The sequence below is a fragment of the Natator depressus genome, chromosome 4, assembly GCF_965152275.1.
Source record: "Natator depressus isolate rNatDep1 chromosome 4, rNatDep2.hap1, whole genome shotgun sequence".
Taxonomy (NCBI): Eukaryota; Metazoa; Chordata; order Testudines; family Cheloniidae; genus Natator; species Natator depressus.
Window position 1 is genome coordinate 87,569,413 of NC_134237.1, and position 24,666 is coordinate 87,594,078.

Genomic DNA, 24,666 nt, shown 5'->3' on the forward strand with positions numbered 1-24,666 from the left:
TCAAATGTAGCCCATGAACAAGATTTCAATGTGTTTTTACTATAAGGGATGTTTGAAGAGTCTGTGTTATTCTGTTACAGACATTACGAGGGGCAAATACACAGAGACTGGGTGTTAAATTTCTTAAAGGGCCCATTTTTAATTAATTTGAATTCTTAAACTAATTCACAGATTAAATTGTAAATCTCAGAAAATTCATTCTGTATTCAGAGTAAGTGCTGTAATTCTGGGGAGAATATGTAGTATTTTAATATAAAACAATGAGGCTGAAACCATGCTTTATGTGCAAAACTCAACTCAGCCTTAATTATGGAGTTGCTGTCGATGTCTCCATAATGACGATAGACAGGGTCAAGTCAACAGTTTAGGTCACTCTTACCTGGGGCCATTGTAATGTAAGAAAATAACTCAAACATATTATGCCTCTTTCTCTCCCACTAAATTGCATGCTACAATTCTACTGGCTATAAGGAGTAAGGGTATGAGAGAGAGTGGATTCGTGTCAAGAGTTTTTATTGGTAGGTTACTTGGCCCCAACTGTTATTGCTCCTTGAAAGTTTTGTGGCTGTATGCAAGTTTGGGCATCAGTGTTTCAAAGGCTCTCCATGGGTATGTCTACACTGCAATTAGATACCCACGGCTGGCTTGTGCCAACTGACTCGGGCTCGTGTGGCTTGGATTAAAGGGCTGTGTAATTGTGGTGTAGACATTAGAGTTCGGGCTACAGCTCAAGCTATGGGACTCCCCCACTTCACTGGGTTTTAGAGTCCAGGCTCCAGCCCGAGTCTGAATGTCTACACCGCAGTTAAACAGCTCTGCCTCCCAAGTGCCCAAAGCAGCTGGCATGATAATTCGCTAAGGGCCAGATTTGCATAGGTATTTCAGTGCCTAAAAATGCAAATAGGTGCCTAGTGGGATTTTCAAATGCACATAGGTATCTAACTCCCATTGGAAATGCACTATCAGGAAATACCCATCATACCTTTAGACATCTGGCCCTAGGACCTTGTCTACATACATATTTATACTAAAGAAACCAATTTAGTTCAGTGTCTGCAATCCTCTGGTGTGGATGCAGTTAACCAGAACAAGCTATACCAGTAAAAACACCAGACAGTTGCACCAATTTAATTAAATTGATTTTTCTATTGATTTAAATTGGTACAAAAGCTATGTGTAGACAAGGAAATGCCTCAGTAATCTTTCTCCAATGCCTCAGAGATTGGTTCCAAAGGTCTGAAGATAGGAGCATATGGGTGCAAGTGTGACTAAGTTCCAGTTAATACTGGGGGATTCTAACAGCAAAGAACTTCTCTGATTTGACAGGCAGTAAGAATGTTCCCAGACACGGTTTCCAGTGGATAATATGTCATCTTTATTAATGCATCTTAAACTGTGTAATGTTTCCACTAAATAATATTTCAGTGGAGCAAGATTTTTTTTCAGCCAAATGATGGTTAATATCTGAAGTTTTATATGTGGACTAAGAAAGGATTACAGTGTAGTATTTAAACACAGCAGATTCAAGTTACGATAACGAGTAGCTGCCGGAATTAATACAGGATAAGCATAACAAGAACTCACAACAGAGATATAAAACTGTATATTTGATCAAACTAGCAACACTGAAACATCCAAGTTGCACTGAAGTATAAATATGGGCCTCAAATTCTACAAATGCATCACACCAAGTAAATTCCTACACTCCAAAGATGACCCATTCAAGTCAATGGAGTGCACATGTGAGTACAATTCAGTACAGATGTAATTACAGGATCAAGGCCAGGGTTTTTAATCAGAACAGAGTCAGATTGTTCATTATCAATCCTGTGCTACTGTAACACACTGCATATCTCTTAACTGAGTATCATTTTAAAGTACACACACAAATAACATGAATACCAGCACTTTATCACAAATGAACACTTTTACAAAATTTATAGCTTTTCATAACCCATTTGTGCTTTTAAAACGATTGCCCTCTTCAATTTAAAGAAGGTAAATGAATTGTCTTTTGTAGAAAAGCAATAGCTTTCGCATCTATAAATATTCACATTTACTCAAAAAAGGCAAAACAACATTTTATCAAATATTGTATTTTTGTGTTCCATCAAAAATAAGTTTGTTCAATTGTAATATGTTTTTTATTGCAGGTGTCAGTTTAAATTACACATTTTAAGAGTTAAAATAGCAGCCATTATCAGTCAATTCAGACGGACAACGTTAAATATTAAGTTCAACAGAAGGAAACTGGGCATCTTTCCTCTTCTGATCAAGATATCTCAAAGTACCAGTTAAGGACAGGTTGGTGACCTCGGAATCAACCGAAGTCAATGGCAGTTTTTGGCTGTAATGGGACTAGAATTTTATGTCTAGAACTTTCTATTACCAAACAGAAGTCACAAATCCAAACTTCACTTTTGCCTTTTAAGGGCCAAATCCTGCAGTTCTGACATCAATCAGAGTTTTATCTTAGTAAGTAGTGCAGGAATTGTATTTATTTAATCTTAATTAATGGGCTTTGCTATGGTTTTCACCACTTGTTTGAACACATTAAGCTATGCTCCTCAGCAAATAAGCAGTGGGATCGCACGGGGTTTTTTTTGGAAATGTCATGTTTCTCATGATAAGAGAGAATCACAGGGTGCGATTCACAAACGGACCTAGGTGTTGCAATGCTGAGAGTCAGCATGCCTAACTTTTAGGTGCCTAGAAAATCTCAAGAACAACACTGCAGTCCACAAAGCTGTTAGGCAGGTAGGCTCCCTATCCAATGCATGGGGAGAGAGGCACCTAAGAATGCACATAAAAAGCCAGCATGCTAGCCAATGGGAGATGCCAACCAGACTAGGTGTGCTAAGCCCTGTCCCTCTCACCTGCTGCAGGTACCTATCTCTGCTAGTGATTAACAAATAGGAATCACTCTCCTGGAGTCAGATCGCTTATGCACCTAAGGCAATTCTTTCAGGAATGAGTTTGGAGCCTGCCTCACTCTGTACTAAACAGCAGGAGGAGGAGATGGTGGTGATGCCCCCTATAACTTTTACCCAGTGGTTAGCGCACAGGCCTGGAATGTGGGAGACACCCTGGAATGTGCCAGAGGGAGAGAAAGAATTTAACCAGGGGTGTCCCACCTCTCAGGAGAGTGCACTGACCACAGAGATATGGGATATTCTGAGGTATGGCTTCCTCTGTCTTTCCTGTTGGTGCTGTTCCATTGTGCATAAATAATGAAAAAGTGGTTGGACCTAGAGACTCCCACTTCTAGGGCGGGTGCCCTGACCAGTGGGCTACAGAATCAATCTCATTCTCTCTCCTGCCCAATGACTGTTCCACTGTGGATAAATACTTAAAGAATCACTGGGCTAGAGAGAGCGCTAAAGTGAAAATGACAATGAACAGAAACGGTACAATAAGAAAAACCATGGAAGTCAGTCTATTTAGATACATTTTAGCAAAAGAATATATATAATATATTATTAAACTTTATATCCAGGGCAGCTACATATAAAACATTTACACTTTTACTTCCATCAGGGTCTATGACTGAACAAGCTAAAAGCTATGAATTTACATATTGTAGAATGGGTAACATTTCAAAAGCATTACAGTAGTTTTGCTCTTGTTAAAACTCCTCTTATACACAGTATCTGAAGTTCTTTACTGAGTAATTACTCAGACATCTTAATTACCAAAGTCAAATTATAACACTCAGTTAAACCGCTGCAAATACAGAGGGACAGTCAATGAAGCCAATGGAACTATGCCAATTTACACCAGCTGAGGTACCACCTTACTCCATGAGTAGTCCCAGCAAAATCAGTCAAATTACTTAAGGAGTAAAGTAGTGCTCACTGTGAGTAACTGTGGGCTAATCTACTATAATGTGAGTGTGATTGGATGCTGTGCTTGGTCAGAAAATTAACCGTAGAGCGTAGGTAGTATTTTATTGAGGGTATATCTACACTACAAGCACCATAGAGGCAGACTCGCAGTGCTGAAGCTATGCTGCTGTAATGTAGACACTTACTACAGTGACAGAAGAGATTTTTCTATCACTATCGTAAATCCACCCTCTTGAGCTGTGGTAGCTAGGTCAGTGGAATAATTCTTTCACTAGCTGCATTTATGGTGGGGGTGAGGTCGACTTAACTACAATTGCACAGGGCATGAAATTTTTCACAACCCTGAGCAATATAGCTAGGTTGACCTAAGTTTTAAGTGTAGATTTCAGACCTAAGAGAGGGAAATCTGCCCAAGACATCAGAGTTATCCTCTAACCCTTTGAAAAATGGTTCTTTAGTTTCCAGCACCTAGAGGCATCAGGGACCTTTTAATGTCCCATTTAAAATATGGAAGACATGTATTTTAAGGATTTTGCTATTTGATTCGTAATGTTTTATTTACATACTTGACTAATTTCTTCTACATTTCTTAGGATACCTTTAAGAAAGTATATATTGTCATCTAAGTATATAAGCTGATCCAATACTACAGATAAATCTGTCTTTTAAACCAAGCAGAGATGCACTAGAATTATACTAATTTCACATAGTGCTCCCATGTTTATCTCAAAAATATGTACACCTCACATACGTTTAATTTTCTGTACTCTTTGTAAATAACGGTTATTAAAATTAGTCTCAGTGAACAGTGTTTATAGATAAGCAAAACTTTTAAAACTTTAGAAAATAAATTAATGTATTTTTGGTAGAGAATACATAAGACTCAATCTCAACCCCTTAGCTCTGAGGCATAAACTAGATCAGCGGTTCTCAAACTGTGGGTCGTGACCCCGTTTTAATGGGGTCGCAAGGGCTGGCTTAGACTTGCTGGGGTCAGGGGCTGAAGCCAAAGCCCGAGCCCCGCTGTCTGGGGCCAAAGCCTGAGGGCTTCAGTCTTGGGCAGTGGTGCTGAGATTACAGGCCCCCTACCTGGGGCTGACACCCTTGGGCTTTGGCTTCCCTCCCCCTCACCCCGTGGCAGTGGGCTTTGTCCCCCAAACCCAGCTGGGCAGGGATCGGGAGGGCTCAGGCTTTGGTCCCCCTCCTGGGGTTGTGTAGTAATTTTTTTGTCAGAAGGTGGTTGCGGTGCAATGAAGTTTGAGAACGCCTGAACTAGATTGTTTTAAAAAAACCAAGACCAAAATCTTGAACAAATGCAGCTGTCCCATTTGCTCCAGAATGCTAAGCACAAAGCACAGAATACTCAAGGCTTGATCATGCAAACATTTATGCCTATGAGTAGCCCATCCTGAAGACCACAATTCATCAAAGTATTTAAGCATGTGCTTAACTTAAAGCATGTGTCCACATTGGGACTTAGGCACATGTTTAAAGTTAAGCATATCCTTAAGTTATTTGCTGAAGAAGCATGGACTGCTGAATCAGGACCCTACTGAGTAAAGTTAACACACATGCTTAAGTGTTTGCAGTACCAAGCTTTAAGTTTACATTGGGCAAATATTTCTCATAAAAGATGCCCTGATCCTTATCTTATAAAAATGTTTTGTTTATTTTTCAATTACAAAAGTACATTTAAAAACTGAATTATTTGCTAAAAGCAATATAAAACTCTTAAAAGCCTATCTTTGACAAAACATAAGTATTGTTGCTTGCATCTTACATTCTTATACACAGTATTTATAGATATATACAAAGTAAAATCAGAAATAGACGGAACACAACTACATGAGACTCAAATTCCATTGTATATTGCACAATTACAACACCACAGAACACCTTCAAGGAGCAGCATTCAAAGTTTTCAATTAAGTTTTGTTTTATTTGCTCAGTTTGCAGTTATTTTGCTATTTTCTCTGCAATAATGCACCAGTTTCCATGATCATAGCAAGAACTAATAATATGAAGTTCAGGCACATTCTCTTCCAGTAGAGAGCATAGCTCTCCTTCCCGAAAAACATGATAATAACGCATGAAGGCTTTTGTATCCAATATGTCAACAACCTGGTCCCCAACAGCCATTGCTTCATCCAAAATAGAATCAGTGGAGTCAGTTGTTGAAGTTCTTTGAAAGAGTTTGCTAGCGGTAGATTTACCATCTTCATCTTTACTATAAGTACAGTTGTTGTCCCTGTCTTCCACAGGACCACTCAGAAAAGATGTTTCTTCATTCTTGCTCTGAACTACTCCATGGTGTTCTCCATTTAAATCCCTCATTACACCTGAAGCGGTCATCCATTGTGGTTTTTTGAGAGATGCATTTTCCATAAACACTTCGTCATCATCTAAACTTTGCTCTTTTAACAATGGCCCACGGTGACCTAAGTCTAAACTGCAGTGTCTTGACGGTTGAATGGATATGGTTCTGTTTGCCCATCCTCCTACATTCTTCAGAGATTTCATCTTCTCAGTTTGCTTTCTTAAGGATGATTCGTCAAGGGATCTGGAGAAAAACCATGAACGAAAAGATTTCCCTAGAGCACTATAGAATCGATGTTCTTCTTCAGACATTTTCATGCAGCAGGTTTTGGCTAAGCAATGGTCTGTACTCTGGGAACTTTTTGTATCAAGTTCCTGTTTAAGATTAATTGGGTAGCTGCACTCAGAGCCTACTAGTTGCTGTGGGTGTTTTTTTACAGAATGTTCAAGATCACTCTTATGTCCAGACTGATTTGATTCTGAAAGAAGCCGGGAGCACAAGTCCCTATTCCATGGAACAAATACATCTTGTTTTTCAAAGCGACGATTTTTTTGTTCCATAGCCCAAACATAAATCATGATCTGACCTCCAGGTATCAATACCCTTGCCATTTCTTTTATTGCTTTGATTCTTCTTTGTTTAGTTGAGAAATGGTGAATCACTGTGAAGGAAGGAAAGGCATTTCAGCTTAAATACTGCTACTGTTACATTATTTATTTTTTAAAATAATCTTCAGTTAATTTAGTGCTCATGAAAGATTTCAACTGACATTGCTGGAAACATAAATTCTCTATCTAGCCACAGAACAAGTACGGCAGAAGGTAATAACAGTACAAACCTTCTCCATACTTTCCTACCAACATGACCTAACTACAGTTGGTCAGAAAACTTTGACAGAACCATTTTCCATCAGAAAATGCAGTTCCATCGAAATAGAAATCATTGGCAAAATCATGTCAATTTTGCAGAAATTTCGCTTTGGAGAAAAACTGAAAAAATTCCAACAATGTCAAAATGTTGCTTTTCCATGTTTTCAAAATGAAACATTTTTATTTTTAATTTTCAAATTAATTTTTGTTTTAAACTTTTTAATATTATAATATAACATTTTAAATCAAAATCAAAACAAAACTTGTCAATCAGTCCAAAACAAGAATTTTTTTTCAGAATTTTCCTTTGTGGAGAATTTAGGAATTTTACAGGTTTGTTCCAATTTGAAACAAAGTCAGATTGTGAAGTCTCAAAATCCTTCATGAAATGGAATTTACTGCCCAGATCTCGCCTTAATCATGTCGGGAATGGAGCACTTCTAGCCACGAGTGGGTAGTTGAGACTCCCTGGCCCATTCAACCACTGGGTTCCTGATTAATTAAATTAAAGTATCTCAAATATGCAAATTGTTCTGAGGATGATAACCAAAGATGACTGAATACTAAACTAATATAATTTCCAAATAATATGTTTTAATTTAGGTACATTTAAAGTATGTCTATCCAAAGCTCCAGGTGGATATATAAAATATTAATGAAAAATCTGTACAATACATGAATTGGACTAGTATAAAAAACTAAAAACATGCTAATCCCTCTCCATGAACTGAATCGCCCATTTAGTCTACTCTCCTCTTTCACAGAAGATGCCTGGGAGAACCAATAAACTTTGCAACATGACCTGAAAGCCACCATTTCCAGGCTCTGGTTGAATAAGGAAAGGAAGTTGAGCGCACATCATTGAGAATGCCTTACCCTAATTTGAACAAGGGCTCTGTTGGCTCAAGAACCTCACCTGTTCACAGCTACTAATGTATCACATAGTATAAGAGACAGACTGAGGTAGGCAAGGACCAAGACCACTTGGGGATTTACATGTGAAAGCCAACACCTTAAATTTCATCCAGAAATCAGCTGGTCACAGAGTACAGGAGTAATGTGCTTCTTACTGAGTTGCCATATTCTGAACTAGCCACAATTTCTGAATGGTTTTAAGGTGTAGCCCCATGTAAAGCACACTGCAATCATCATATGTGCATCCCAGTTAGTTGTGTCTTAATTTGTCAAAAAGCATGGGTAAGATGTGCAAATGAGTGTGCAACCTTCTTGCCAAGTGCTAATGATAAAACCCTATTGATGTTAACTGGACAACTAGGAGCAGCTGAGGACTCAATATTATGCCTAGTAACAAACAGTGAGCATGGTCCCACAATCAATGGTTCCTCCCCCCACTTTGTCAGTACTATCTCAGACTTACATAGATCAAGGCTCAACCAGCTTGCTTTCAACAAAATCCGAGTTTCTTAGACACTGAGATCAGATGACATAGAGACATAGAGTAGAGTGTATGTCTCATACTGAAGACATTTCAGGCCAATGGATATCTGATCTCTGTCTATCACAAGGAACAGATAATCAGCCAACACAACCTGTGCAGACAAGTCAGGGCTGTACAGCCCCAGGCAAGTTAATGGGGGAAAGGGAAGCCCAACAAAAAAAAAAAAGAGAGAGGGCATTTTTATTTTGGTTGGGAAGCTAAGGGAGAGACAGCACAGCTTAGGGAGTTCCTGCTAAATTTGCTCTTCCTCCAGACAGAGTTTTTGTACTGCTCTGAGACACTAGCTGTATGGATCAGGTCGCTCTAGCATTGCAGTGCCCAGCAGATTAGAGAGAGAGCAAGCGCTCTGACGGGGCACCAGCTACCAACAGCCAGCCAAGACCCAAGGACAATTCCAAACCAGGGAACCATTGAGCCCTAGTGGAGTCAGGAGAGAACTCTGCCACAACTAGGGATGAAGAACAAGTAAAGTGATTTTTGTTTAAGCTGGGCAACACTACAGCACCTGCAGACCCCATCTGAGGACTCACAACCTCAGCCATACCATCCACCTCAGGTAAGTGTTAGGGAGGAGTTTGTGAGCATTAGGAGGTGAGGAATTGACTTATTTATAAATGTTGGTTAATTATTAGTTAATCACTTCCTTCCCCAGATCCTATTTTCCTCTTCCTAATAAAGTTCTCTCCTCTGTTATGATGTTATTTGGGGAGTATTATCCCTTTCGCTGGGGTTTGCTTTAGTTACTTTATTGGCTTCTGTGTACTGGGCTTTACTCTCCTTGTCAGCTTGTAGTATTATCATGGATTTCTCAAGGGACAGCACCCTTTTTCTCAAGCATGGGGAGAAATCACTCTGAATGGAAACACCAGGCATCAAGAAAAGAACTCAGGACCCAGCCGGCACAAGGAGGGGAAAAAGCTACTCCAAATATTAGTGATATCAAGCACCTGGGAGAGAAGAGGAAGGAAGCTTAAGATACACTTGGAAGGAGAGGGCTACAGTTTTTTCCATATTTCATTATTCTGTTATAAGAACCTGTCAGCAGCTGTGTGGTGATAATATGGCAAACTACAACAGCATTGTAGGTTAGCACTAAAAACTTTGTAAAATAAATCCAGGGAAGAATATTGTTAAAAATATCGTCCAAAATGCCCTTCCCTCATCTGTTCCTCTTATATTTATACATACAGGAGGACATGGGTAATATAGTCAAAAAGAAAAGAAGTACTTGTGGCACCTTAGAGACTAACAAATTTATCTGAGCATAAGCTGTAGCTCACGAAAGCTTATGCTCAAATAAATTGGTTAGTCTCTGAGATGCCACAAGTACTCCTTTTCTTTTTGCAAATACAGACTAACATGGCTGCTACTCTGAAAATAGTCAAAAATGAAACTCAGCGGGACTTAGGCATCTAAGTTCCTTAGGTGGTTTTGAACTTTTACCCCATGTCTGCTCCAGAAAAAATGTATATTCTTAACACACACTAGTTAAGGTGAGTTGTAGATTTAATATGTTGTTGGTCAAGGTAGACCCGGGGAGTGTGGGAAAGAGTTTGCTTTGACTAGCTACATGTTTTAAAACTACAACTTGACTTGCTTACACTAGGATTTTAACACACATTAGTTAACGCACATTAAAAACGAACCTTTTTTCCTAGTATGTACAAGGCCACCAAAAATAAATGGTACTTCCCTAGTCAATGTCATTGTTATGAAATTAAACTGAATATATTTTCGTTCTCAAGTTTCCTATCATGAAACTCCATTTTATAAGATTTAAAAGATAGCTGCATGGTTTAAAAATAACCATGACAATGAGATATAAGAACCAACTGAAAAAACGATCCAAAATATTTCATGTTTATTTTGGAACAGAACAAACATTCTACTGTATTCTCTTACCTCCGATGGAGATAATTGCATTGAAGCACTGATCCCTAAGGGGAAGATTAAGGTTGTCACATACCGAGACTTCACAGCCTTTCTTCCTTGCAATCTTTATCAAAGGCTCACAGTAGTCACAGCCCAGATTAAACACCTGACTGTTGATATTGAGATACTTTCCAGTCCCACATCCTACAAAACAATAAGCTTTATTACACAGGAAGCAACCTATTATGAGATTCCTTCACCCCACCTCTCATCCCTCATGGAAAAGTGAAAACACTTGGTGCCAAAATACTCCTGTAAATCTTTTAATTTTAAAACCATCCTAGAAAATGCAATGATCCTGCTTCATTCCCACTGAAATCATTTTGTCTCTGTAAAATTATATATTCACATAATCAGACATGGAACGGTATCTACAACAGCAACATGAAAGCTTTGTAAATTCATGGCACAGTGGTACAGATCATCAATAAATCATGAACAAAATTAAAGGCCAAAATTCTCCTCTTCGATCCACAATGTATATATTTATTCAGTTCCTTCTGATGTCAATGGAAATTTTCTGCACACGCAACTGCACCCAATTCCTCCCATACTAAAAACTAGACTACGCAATGGATTTCTCTTTGGATGGGCTGGGGAGGTAGAGGAGAAAGGAATCCTCCCCCAACAAGCCATGGACTACTCTGCAGCGCAGTTGCTACTGCACACATCCCTAATGCAGCCCCTTCATGAGGAGTGAGGGAGCAAACAGGAGGATCAATGAAGCAGCAGCTCCTTCAGCCCTCTCCCTGATCTCCACCCTGTAGCCACTGTTGAGCTAAGCTCCATGTCATATATGCCCCCCTCCAGGAACCTAGGAATATTGCCCTGCACATTGTGCAACAGTTCTACTGCCAGTGAGACATCTGTGGTTGCAGAGGAAAGGGCAGGATTTGCCCCACACTGCTGAATACGGATCTGCAGCACAGACGAGAGAGGACAATTTTAACCTCCAAACACAGACTTGAAAATGACCGAAGTTCAATGGTTTCTATGCAACGAAGAACTATTTCAGTGTTACAGCCACATCCTCTTTCTGTTATTGTTTTGATCAGTTACAACTGCACATTTGTATGTGTAATGGGCATCTATAGAATGTGTCTTCTACCTGGAAGTATGTTGAGAAATATTTAAGGATCAGTGCTGTTCTACACTGAAATATTCCAGAGTGCTCTTCAATACCATATGCATTACAGGCACTTTTCAAAATTAGATTAAGAAACATTCAGCACAGTTATGGGTCAGTGGTAGAGAACAGTATCTGAAAGTTTACACCCTGGAGGCAGGGGAACAGCTAGGCAAAGAGAACCATTTTATTCTTAGTAATTCAATTTAAAGGCCTGAGTTATCTTTAGAAACAGCACTGCAGCTTGCAGCCCTGCTGCTTTCATTGATGATAATGTGCAACATTATCTACAAAGACAGCACAGTAACTGTGAGAGAACAGCAGAACACTCAAAGTGGTAAAAAAGAGCACATTGCTAGAGCAAAAATCCAGCATTATTCCTAAGAATGGTGCTCAAGAGAAATGAAAGAGACTAATATATTAAAGCAGTTCAAAGAAAATATGAGATGAAAAATTAAGATATGCATGTTAATAAGAGAGGGGGAGTTGTTAAATCAGAACAAAAGTATAATTGATTATGTTCGTAGCAGTAACACTCAATTAAAATGTAAATTGTGTGTATATTGATTAAAATGCTTTAATTCAGTTATTTGACAGGTAGTTTTTGCAGAAGAGTTTTTATAATCTCAGTGCATACTCTGGAATAAGGGAACCAAAAATACTGTTGTGCTACCAACAAATGCTTCTGTTGTAATAATTGTGAGCCTGACTAGTGGAAAGTGGGTGGAGGTTCATGAATTGCTACAATGACCTGTTATATAAAATTGTTTAAGAAAAGCTGTAAGAAGGAGACAGACTGAATTACTTTAAACAGAACATTTTTACTGATACCAGTCAACTACTTTGTTAAGAGTACGACTGGTAAAAAATAGGAATAAGGGACAGGAAATCAATGGACCAAATTGGTGCTTCAGAAATTAGGCCTCATTGTTGGGCAAAATAATTAGAGGATGGCCCAATCCACCCATTAAACCCTTAAACAGAGGCTTGAGGGAGAACAAGGAACTTTTACCATCACAGCAGCTGCAGCAGCAGGAGTGTTGCCATGACATCAGACCTTAATAGCCTACGGGGAAGGCGGACCACCATCACGTCATCAGTGAGGATCCCAGCCTGATACATGTGAGATCCCGCTCTGTCTCCCTTCCCTCGTGTGTCCCTTTCCATTCCCCATTATATTCCTCCTGTCCTACCTCTCTCTTGGCTTTTTGCCTGACCCTGAAATCAACTGCATTGCACAGCATCAGCATGGCGAGATGAGATGGCCAATCCAGCTCTGCTCGCCTGAGAAGGACCAGTGAAGCTGAGATGATGTCCCTGATCAGAAAGGTGAGCCAGGATCCAGAACAACAGCTGTCGTGGCTGATCAGCCAGCCCAATGCATCCATCAGTGACTGAGCAACCACCCTATATCCTCAGAACCTCAACAAAAGCTATATTTCCCCTGGTGTCTGTCAGCTTTTCGAAAGCGGGACGGTGACTATCATTCCCAACTAAGATTTGAACAACAGAACTAACTCTTTCTTCCCCACCAAGAAGGACTGTTTGGCAGAATAAGAGACTCTAACCCTATATTCACCCTCTTCAAAAGAGCATTTGATAGGTTTTAAGTTTGTTTTGCATCATCACTCAATTTCAGTTTCAAAGCTTTTTGCCTTGTTTTGTTTCTTTTCCTTTTGTGTGTTTTTATTGGTAAGTTTCTAACCTTTGGCATGAATTTTATAGTATGTTTGCCATGGTACTAAGCAGACTGAGGTCTTTATATAAGCACCAAACCACGAACCTTCTTTAACACTGTTTAATGTTGGACAGTGACAGGGTCATGTTAATACCTTTGACTCTTTGGGCCCTTTATTCCATCTAAATGAATACAACAGTTCACATTTCCACATCAGAATGCAACTTAATATTTCTAACCCTTCTAGTGCCCCATGATACTGTATGTACATGGTATTAATTTGTAATAGTATTTAGTAATAAGGCAATAAGCGGGCAGTTCCTTTTTATGAAGCTGTAGCAAGGAACAATCAGCATGGATTCACCAAGGGAAGGTCATGCCTGACTAATCTAATCGCCTTCTATGATCAGATTACTGGTTCTGTGGATGAAGGGAAAGCAGTGGATGTATTGTTTCTTGACTTTAGCAAAGCTTTTGACACGGTCTCCCACAGTATTCTTGTCAGCAAGTTAAAGAAGTATGGGCTGGATGAATGCACTATAAGGTGGGTAGAAAGTTGGCTAGATTGTCAGGCTCAACGGGTAGTGATCAATGGCTCCATGTCTAGATGGCAGCCGGTATCAAGTGGAGTGCCCCAAGGGTCGGTCCTGGGGCCGGTTTTGTTCAATATCTTCATAAATGATCTGGAGGATGGTGTGGATTGCACTCTCAGCAAATTTGCGGATGATACTAAACTAAGAGGAGTGGTAGATACGGTGGCAGGTAGGGATAGGATACAGAGGGACCTAGACAAATTGGAGGATTGGGCCAAAAGAAATCTGATGAGGTTCAACAAGGATAAGTGCAGGGTCCTGCATTTAGGACGGAAGAATCTAATGCACCGCTACAGACTAGGGACCGAATGGCTAGGCAGCAGTTCTGCAGAAAAGGACCTAGGGGTGACAGTGGACGAGAAGCTGGATATGAGTCAACAGTGTGCCCTTGTTGCCAAGAAGGCGAATGGCATTTTGGGATGTATAAGTAGGGGCATAGCCAGCAGATCGAGGGACGTGATCGTTCCCCTCTATTCGACATAAGTGAGGCCTCATCTGGAGTACTGTGTCCAGTTTTGGGCCCCACACTACAAGAAGGATGTGGAAAAATTGGAGAGAGTCCAGCGAAGGGCAACAAAAATGATTAGGGGTCTGGAACACATGACTTATGAGGAGAGGCTGAGGGAACTGGGATTGTTTAGTCTGCAGAAGAGAAGAATGAGGGGGGATTTGATAGCTGCTTTCAACTACCTAAGAGGTGGTTCCAAAGAGGATGGCTCTAGACTATTCTCAATGGTAGAAGATGACAGGACAAGGAGTAATGGTCTCAAGTTGCAGTGCCGGAGGTTTAGGTTGGAGGTTAGGAAAAACTTTTTCACTAGGAGGTTGGTGAAACACTGGAATGCGTTACCTAGGGAGGTGGTAGAATCTCCTTCCTTAGAAGTTTTTAAGGTCAGGCTTGACAAAGCCCTGGCTGGCATGATTTAATTGGGGATTGGTCCTGCTTTGAGCAGGGGGTTGGACTAGATGACCTCCTGAGGTCCCTTCCAACCCTGATATTCTATGATTCTATGGGTATGTCTACACTACGGAATAAGGTCGAATTTATAGAAGTCGGTTTTTTAGAAATCGGTTTTATATATTCGAGTGTGTGTGTCCCCACAGAAGTGCATTAAGTGCATTAACTCGGCGGAGTGCTTCCACAGTACCGAGGCTAGAGTCGACTTCCAGAGCGTTGCACTGTGGGTAGCTATCCCACAGTTCCCGCAGTCTCCGCTGCCCATTGGAATTCTGGGTTGAGATCCCAATGCCTGATGGGGCTGAAACATTGTCGCGGGTGGTTCTGGGTACATATCGTCAGTCCCCCCTTCCCTCCCTCCCTCCCTCCGTGAAAGCAAGGGCAGACAATCGTTTCGCGCCTTTTTTCGTGAGTTACCTGTGCGGACGCCATACCACCGCAAGCATGGGGCCCGCTCAGGTAACCGTCACCGTATGTCTCCTGGGTGCTGGCAGACGCGGTACAGCATTGCTACACAGTAGCAGCAACCCATTGCCTTGTGGCAGCAGATGGTACAATACGACTGGTAGCCGTCCTCGTCATGTCCGAGGTACTCCTGGTCTCCTGTGTGAGGTCGATCAGGAGCGCCTGGGCAGACATGGGCGCAGGGACTAAATTTTTAGTGACTTGACCAGGTCATTCTCTTAAGTCCAGCAGTCAGTCCTATTGAACCGTCTTATGGTGAGCAGGTAGACAATATGTCTTTCTGCACCGTCTGCTGCCAGCCAAAGATGTAAAAGATAGATGGAGTGGATCAAAACAAGAAATAGACCAGATTTGTTTTGTACTCATTTGCCTCCTCCCCTGTCTAGGGGACTCATTCCTCTAGTCACACTGCAGTCACTCACAGAGAAGGTGCAGCGAGGTAAATCTAGCCATGTATCAATCAGAGGCCAGGCTAACCTCCTTGTTCCAATAAGAACAATAACTTAGGTGCACCATTTCTTATTGGAACCCTCCGTGAAGTCAACCCTGTAAGCCGTGTCCTCAGTCGCCCCTCCCTGCGTCAGAGCAACGGCAAACAATCGTGCATCTAGTTGAGAGTGCTGTCCAGAGCAGTCACAATGGAGCACTCTGATTGGGCTAAAACATTGTCGCGGGTGGTTCTGGGTCCATATTGTCCAGCCCCCGTTCCCTCCCTCCCTCCGTGAAGGCAAGGACAGACAATCATTTTGCGCCTTTTTTCCTGAGTTACCTGTGCGGACGCCATACCACCGCAAGCATGGAGCCCGCTCAGGTAACTGTCACCGTATGTCTCCTGGGTGCTGGCAGACGCGGTACGGCATTGCTACACAGTAGCAGCAACCCATTGCCTTCTGGCAGCAGACGGTACAGTACGACTGGTAGCCGTCCTCGTCATGTCCGAGGTGTTCCTGGTCGCCTGTGTGAGGTCGATCAGGAGCACCTGGGCAGACATGGGCGCAGGGACTAAATTTTTAGTGACTTGACCAGGTCATTCTCTTTAGTCCAGCAGTCAGTCCTATTGAACCGTCTTATGGTGAGCAGGCAGGCAATATGGATTGCTAGCAGTCCTATTGCACCGTCTTCTGCCGAGCAGCCATGAGATGTGGATGGCATGCAGTCCTTCTGCACCGTCTGCTGCCAGCCAAAGATGTAAAAGATAGATGGAGTGGATCAAAACAAGAAATAGACCAGATTTGTTTTGTACTCATTTGCCTTCTCCCCTGTCTAGGGGACTCATTCCTCTAGGTCACACTGCAGTCACTCACAGAGAAGGTGCGGCGAGGTAGATCTAGCCATGTATCAATCAGAGGCCAGGCTAACCTTCTTGTTCCAATAAGAACAATAACTTAGGTGCACCATTTCTTATTGGAACCCTCCGTGAAGTCCTGCCTGAACTACTCCTTGATGTAAAGCCACCCCCTTTGTGGATTTTAGCCCCCTGAAGCCAACCCTGTAAGCCGTGTCGTCAGTCGCCCCTCCCTCCGTCAGAGCAACGGCAGACAATCATTCCGCGCCTTTTTTCTGTGCGGACGCCATACCAAGGCAAGCATGGAGTCCGCTCAGCTCACTTTGGCAATTAGGAGCACATTAAACACCACACGCATTATCCAGCAGTATATGCAGCACCAGAACCTGGCAAAGCGCTACCGGGCGAGGAGGCGACGTCAGCGCGGTCACGTGAGTGATCAGGACATGGACACAGATTTCTCTGAAAGCATGGGCCCTGCCAATGCATGCATCATGGTGCTAATGGGGCAGGTTCATGCTGTGGAACACCGATTCTGGGCTCGGGAAACAAGCACAGACTGGTGGGACCGCATAGTGTTGCAGGTCTGGGACGATTCCCAGTGGCTGCGAAACTTTCGCATGCGTAAGGGCACTTTCATGGAACTTTGTGACTTGCTTTCCCCTGCCCTGAAGCGCATGAATACCAAGATGAGAGCAGCCCTCACAGTTGAGAAGCGAGTGGCGATAGCCCTGTGGAAGCTTGCAACGCCAGACAGCTACCGGTCAGTTGGGAATCAATTTGGAGTGGGCAAATCTACTGTGGGGGCTGCTGTGATGCAAGTAGCCCACGCAATCAAAGATCTGCTGATATCAAGGGTAGTGACCCTGGGAAATGTGCAGGTCATAGTGGATGGCTTTGCTGCAATGGGATTCCCTAACTGTGGTGGGGCCATAGACGGAACCCATATCCCTATCTTGGCACCGGAGCACCAAGCCGGCGAGTATATAAACCACAAGGGGTACTTTTCAATAGTGCTGCAAGCTCTGGTGGATCACAAGGGACGTTTCACCAACATCAACGTGGGATGGCCGGGAAAGGTACATGACGCTCGCATCTTCAGGAACTCTGGTCTGTTTCAAAAGCTTCAAGAAGGGACTTTATTCCCAGACCAGAAAATAACTGTTGGGGATGTTGAAATGCCTATATGTATCCTTGGGGACCCAGCCTACCCCTTAATGCCATGGCTCATGAAGCCGTACACAGGCAGCCTGGACAGTAGTCAGGAGCTGTTCAACTACAGGCTGAGCAAGTGCAGAATGGTGGTAGAATGTGCATTTGGACGTTTAAAGGCGCGCTGGCGCAGTTTACTGACTCGCTTAGACCTCAGCGAAACCAATATTCCCACTGTTATTACTGCTTGCTGTGTGCTCCACAATATCTGTGAGAGTAAGGGGGAGACGTTTATGGCGGGGTGGGAGGTTGAGGCAAATCGCCTGGCTGCTGGTTATGCGCAGCCAGACACCAGGGCGGTTAGAAGAGCACAGGAGGGCGCGGTACGCATCAGAGAGGCTTTGAAAACCAGTTTCATGACTGGCCAGGCTATGGTGTGAAAGTTCTGTTTGTTTCTCCTTGATGAAACCCCCCGCCCCTTGGTTCACTCTACTTCCCTGTAAGCTAACCACCCTCCCCTCCTCCCTTTGATCACCGCTTGCAGAGGCAATAAAGTCATTGTTGCTTCACATTCATGCATTCTTTATTCATTCATCACACAAATAGGGGGATGACTACCAAGGTAGCCCAGGAGGGGTGGTGGAGGAGGGAAGGAAAATGCCACACAGCACTTTAAAAGTTTACAACTTTAAAATTTATTGAATGACAGCCTTCTTTTTTTGGGGCAATCCTCTGTGGTGGAGTGGCTGGTTGGCCGGAGGCCCCCCCACCGCGTTCTTGGGCATCTGGGTGTGGAGGCTATGGAACTTGGGGAGGAGGGCGGTTGGTTACACAGGGGCTGTAGTGGCAGTCTGTGCTCCAGCTGCCTTTGCTGCAGCTCAACCATACACTGGAGCATACTGGTTTGGTCCTCCAGCAGCCTCAGCATTGAATCCTGCCTCCTCTCATCACGCTGCCGCCACATTAGAGCTTCAGCCCTCTCTTCAGCCCGCCACTTACTCTCTTCAGCCCGCCACCTCTCCTCCTGGTCATTTTGTGCTTTCCTGCACTCTGACATTATTTGCCTCCACGCATTCGTCTGTGCTCTGTCAGTGTGGGAGGACAGCACGAGCTCGGAGAACATTTCATCTCGAGTGCGTTTTTTTTTCTTTCTAACCTTCACTAGCCTCTGGGAAGGAGAAGATCCTGTGATCATTGAAACACATGCAGCTGGTGGAGAAAAAAAAAGGGACAGCGGTATTTAAAAAGACACATTTTATAAAACACTGGCTACACTCTTTCAGGGTAAACCTTGCTGTTAACATTACATACATAGCACATGTGCTTTCATTACAAGGTCGCATTTTGCCTCCCCCCACCGTGTGGCTACCCCCTCAACCCTCCCCCCTCCCTGTGGCTAACAGCGGGGAACATTTCTGTTCAGCCGCAGGCAAACAGCCCAGCAGGAATGGGCTCCTCTGAGTGTCCCCTGAAGAAAAGCACCCTATTTCAACCAGGTGACCATGGATTATATCTCACTCTCCTGAGGATAACACAGAGAGATAAAGAACGGATGTTGCTTGAACGCCAGCAAACATACACTGCAATGCTTTGTTGTACAATGATTCCCGAGTACGTGTTACTGGCCTGGAGTGGTAAAGTGTCCTACCATGAAGGACGCAATAAGTCTGCCCTCCCCAGAAACCTTTTGCAAAGGCTTTGGGAGTATATCCAGGAGAGCCGCGAATGCCAGGGCAAAGTAATCCTTTCACATGCTTGCTTTTAAACCATGTATAGTATTTTAAAAGATACACTCACCGGAGGTCCCTTCTCCGCCTGCTGGGTCCAGGAGGCAGCCTTGGGTGGGTTCAGGGGGTACTGGCTCCAGGTCCAGGGTGAGAAACAGTTCCTGGCTGTCGGGAAAACCGGTTTCTCCCCTTGCTTGCTGTGAGCTATCTACAACCTCGTCATCATCATCATCTTCTTCGACCCCAAAACCTGCTTCCGTATTGCCTCCATCTCCATTGAAGGAGTCAAACAACACGGCTGGGGTAGTGGTGGCTGAACCCCCTAAAATGGCATGCAGCTCATCATAGAAGCGGCATGTTTGGGGCTCTGACCCGGAGCGGCCGTTCGCCTCTCTGGTTTTCTGGTAGGCTTGCCTCAGCTCCTTCAGTTTCACGCGGCACTGCTTCGGGTCCCTGTTATGGCCTCTGTCCTTCATGCCCTGGGAGATTTTGACAAAGGTTTTGGCATTTCGAAAACTGGAACGGAGTTCTGATAGCACGGATTCCTCTCCCCATACAGCGATCAGATCCCGTACCTCCCGTTCGGTCCATGCTGGAGCTCTTTTGCGATTCTGAGACTCCATCATGGTCACCTCTGCTGATGAGCTCTGCATGGTCACCTGCAGCTTGCCATGCTGGCCAAACAGGAAATGAGGTTCAAAAGTTCGCGGTTCTTTTCCTGTCTACCTGGCCAGTGCATCTGAGTTGAGAGTGCTGTCCAGAGCGGTCAAAATGGAGCACTCTGGGATAGCTCCCGGAGGCCAATACCGTCGAATTGTGTCCACAGTACCCCAAATTCGACCTGGCAAGGCCGATTTAAGCGCTAATCCACTTGTCAGGGGTGGAGTAAGGAAATCGATTTTAAGAGCCCTTTAAGTCGAAATAAAGGGCTTCATCGTGTGGACGGGTGCAGGTTTACATCGATTTAATGCTGCTAAATTCGACCTAAAGTCCTAGTGTAGACCAGGGCTAAGATTGTATGATAGGTCAGCCACCTCACATGCACCCCTCATGGCGGGGATGCCTCTGCAGTGCCCTGCCTCAGTTTACCCCTTGGTTCCTCAATAAACTTAAAAAGAGGCTTTCACAAGTCTAGTAACAGCCCTTCTTGAGATCTGATTTTATTAACAAAGTTCCAAAACAAACCCAAGAAGCTCTTAAGCAAGGCACAGCCCCTCCCCCCTGAGGTACTCTGTCTTACTGCTCTCTAAGGCACTGGAAAAAACACAAGGCCTGCCCTCCCTTCTTTGTCTCTCCCCAAAAGAAAAACAAAACTTCCAGCTGGGTCTTTCTACCCAGCCATAACTCCCTTCCTCTGGGATGACTGCAGGAGAGACTCTCTTCCTGCAACTTTACTCTGCCATCCCTCTTGGCTATTCACAGGTCTCTGTGTTTCTACCCCCTCAGAGGCCTGGTTCAGTCACATGACCACCTGTCACATGCCTCGATTCATACTCTCCACCCAAGGAGGTAAATAGCTGGGTCACAGGTGGGCTGAGACCTATCTCCCTTTAGAAGGGGCAGCCACCATGTGACAGAAGCAATAATCAATTCCTATGTAAACAAATTACAAGGTCAGAGGCTGAGTAAGTTATCCTAATGACGGTACAATATAAGGATCATTGACCAAGGGACATCCCATCCTATTATCATTAGTATGCTATGTGTAAAACAAACAAACAAAAGTTTTTAACAAAGAATGTCCTGTTAAATAAAAAGGATTTCAGCATTCTAGGCTATCAATTAACATATCTACTCTCAAAAGCATTCAAATATTTAAAAGAAGAAAAAAATGAATACATAAAAGTACTCTGAGATCTCTGTGATTAGGACCCGTTCAAAAAAAGTGAACTCCACCACGAACTCCTTTCCCAGTTTTGCCTGACACTACTGGTAAGTTATGCATCTCAGAGAGAACTCACACCAGGTGAATTGCTCATAAATATGCTCAGGACAGACAGAAATACTGACCTGTTCATCTGGAAACTATATTCTTAGTACCTTAACTGGTGCATTTGTGTGGCACTTATGCCAGATCCTCTAAGGTAGTTAGTCACCTAACTCCCACTGGCACCTAACTACCTTTGAGAATCTGGACCTGTCTCTCTAGCCTAATGTGCAGGGCATCCCCTTTGGATGACATGATGTCCAGGAGACACTAGAGCAAAGTAAAAAGTGTCCACAGGTTTAGTTTCAAGCTTTTGCAAAGAGAAAAGACATTATAACTGAAAATTGTGCTGGCACAAAGCAAAACAAAATAAAACCCTAAACTCTACACAAGGCCTGGATCTTTTAGGCATCATAAACCCTGGCTTGATTAAAATATACACAGAAGTACTCTTGAGTACATCAGGCCATGCTCAGGAGTATTATTATGCTCACTTTGTAGGCATGTGCCTTCACTGTCAGGGGTATTGTAGCCTGGAGCACGACGTCACAGCACCACTCAGGCTTCGTTCCCACCATCGATAGTGTAGGGAGTGACTCGCCCATCCCAGCTGGGCTCCAATCCCACTGTTGCTGCCACTGGCATCATTGCACTGGGCCTGAGGCGACCTGCCAGGCAGACAGCCTGGAGGTATGAGCAGGGGTGGGGGTCAGCAGTACTGCTCCCACCAGAAGCGGGGCTGGAGCTCAGGGAGAGGCAGGACTGGGCACGGCCTCCCTGTGGGAAGGGTTGCAACCTCACAAGCCTCAGCCCTCTCTGACATCCCCATTCCTTCCTTGGAGCCCCCATCCCCACACACATTGAACTGGGAGGCTACATCCGCCCCTGGTTTTCCTCAGTTTGGGAAAGGCCATTACGTTTGAATACTGAAAACGTGAACTTCACACTGTTTTAGAAAGCAAACAGTATGTATTTTGGTAAAGGGTAGACATGCAAAGGGGAAGTTTTGATCTGATAGAGCAATAAGATATGTGATAACACATTCCTCTCAATTTTCTTTGATTTTCGGGGACTGTATGTCCATTACCTCATATGCTGTTAAGAATATCCCTACACACTAGATTTCAAGGACAAGTATGATAAACATAATGCGTAAAACAAATGATGACAGGATTTTTCATTCAATAAATACAGTAACTTACCTATATCAGCAATGAGACTGCCAGGCTTTTGCTCCAACAGAAACTGACGAACACGAGGCCATGCTTTGCTTTGCAGGTCATTAAAACAGGAGGCTGTGCTTTCATACACACTATGTACATGCTGATTTTCCAGCTGAGTAGCCTCATGTTCCATCCTGAACACAGCATAAGACACAACAGACAAATATTACATACAGAACAGAAATTGTAGTAGCAGAGGTTGTAAATGTTTGTAGTATTTGACAACTCATGCCTCTATACATTCACATTTATAAAATTATAAGACTCATTTATAAAATGCCTTTTCATCACATAGGGTCAGTTACTGTGCCACTGAAGTCAGTGGGAGTTTTTCCTTTGACTTCAGTGGGTATAGGATTATGCCCAAAGAGCATCCCGCAATAACATGTGTACCAGTATTCATATTTACAGGATAATTTTACCAATGAAATGCAGGCATCTATGGGGTGGAACACATCAGAGATTTCACAATGCACAACAACATTACACAATAGTTTAGGGCACAAAGTAAAGAATACTGTATCCAATTGAAACTGTAGGTAAATTTAGGTAGGCAGAATATAATTACCTGAATTGAAATTTGGCCAGGACATTGACACTAACACCCTTTAACCATGTGTAACGCCGACAGATCCCGGTTGTCGGCAGCCGGGATCAAACCAGGAACCTCTGGAGCTTAGTGCATGAGCCTCTACTGCATGAGCAAAAAGCCAACTGTCTGTTAGCTAAGGCTGTAAAGCAGACTCATTAACCTCTCTCTCTAAGCGGTCTCGGTGCCATTAGATGGGACAGAACACCACACCTAGGAAGTGTGCGGATTACATACTTCCCGTAGCTGAGGAGCGCATCCCGAGCTTCAGAGTCTTCCCAGTTGAAATCCCGGATGAGCCCCCACTTGTAACGCCGACAGACCCACCTCTGGAGCTTAGTGCATGAGCCTCTACTGCTGGGGTGGGCAAACTTTTTGGCCTGAGGGCCACACTCGGGTTGCAAAACTGCATGGAGGGCTAGGTAGGGAAGGCTGTGTCTCCCCAAACAGCCTGGCCCCCGCCCCCATCTGCCCACTCCCACTTCCCGCCCCCTGACTGCCCCCCTCAGAACCCCCGACCCATCCAACTCCCCCAGCTCCTTGTCCCCTAACCTCCCCCTTGCCAGGACCCCCCCACCCCTAACCGCCCCCCAGGGACCCCACCCCCTATCCAACCCTCCTGCCCAACCCCCCTGCTTCCAGTTCCCTGACTGCCCCGACCCCTATCCACACCCCTGCCCCCTGACAGACCCCCCCAGGACTCCCACACTTATCCAACCCCCTCCCCATTCCCCATCCCCTGACCGCCCTCCACAACATCTGCCCTATCCAACTGCCCCCTGCTCCCTTTCCCCCAACTGCCCTGACCCCTATCCACACCCCCACCCCAACCGCCCCCTGGGACCCCACCCCCTATCCAATGCTCCCTGTCCCCTGACTGCCCCCCGGAAACCCCCGCCCCTTATCCAACCCCCCGGCCCTGGCCCCCTTATCATGCCGCTCAGAGCAGCATGTCTGGCAGCCGTGCCCCCAGGCCGGAGCCAGACACGCTGCAACGCTGCTTGGCAGTAGCGCACAACCCCACTGCCCAGAGCGCTGCCCACGCGGCGGTGTAGCTGTGGGGGAGGGGCTGGGGGCTAGCCTCCCCAGCTGGGAGCTCAAGGACTGGGCAGGATGGTCCTTCGCGGGCTGGATGTGGCCCGCGGGCCACAGTTTGCCCAATTCTGCTCTACCACATAAGCTAAAAGCCATATGGATCTTAGCTAAGATTATAAAGCAAACTCATTAATCTCTCTCTCTAAGTGGTCTCGGTGCCACTAGATGGGACAGAGCACCACACCCAGGAGGTGTGTGGGTTACACATGCAAAAAAGGGCAATCTCTAATGGTCTAGAGCTAGTTGGAAAATTTTCGTCAAAACAAAGTTTCAACAAAAATTATGATTTTTTCCATTTTCTACCGAGTTTAGTAAGGACCTCAGTATAATGACTCATCTGAAAGATGGCACCTTTAACAGCACAGTGCTCCTAAGGCCATGCTGGATGGGTACAGAGTCAGAGATAAGGACCTCCACTGAATCATC

General features: G+C 44.1%; 1 protein-coding gene across 2 annotated transcripts in view; it reads right to left on the minus strand.

Annotated features, from left to right (window-relative positions):
* Window positions 1-1,359: 1,359 nt before the first annotated feature.
* Window positions 1,360-24,666, minus strand: part of TRMT9B (tRNA methyltransferase 9B (putative)) — a 46,781-nt gene continuing 23,474 nt past the window's right edge. The window contains exons 2-4 of one of the 2 annotated variants that reach the window (XM_074951355.1): window positions 22,536-22,690; window positions 10,393-10,566; window positions 1,360-6,823 (exon numbers count right to left, since the gene is read on the minus strand). In XM_074951355.1, the coding sequence (XP_074807456.1) occupies window positions 5,802-6,823; window positions 10,393-10,566; window positions 22,536-22,690 (1,351 nt within the window). In that variant the 3' untranslated portion in view covers window positions 1,360-5,801. Of the gene's footprint in view, window positions 6,824-10,392; window positions 10,567-22,535; window positions 22,691-24,666 lie in introns of those variants that run through there. The other variant, XM_074951356.1, reaches the window with a different exon arrangement.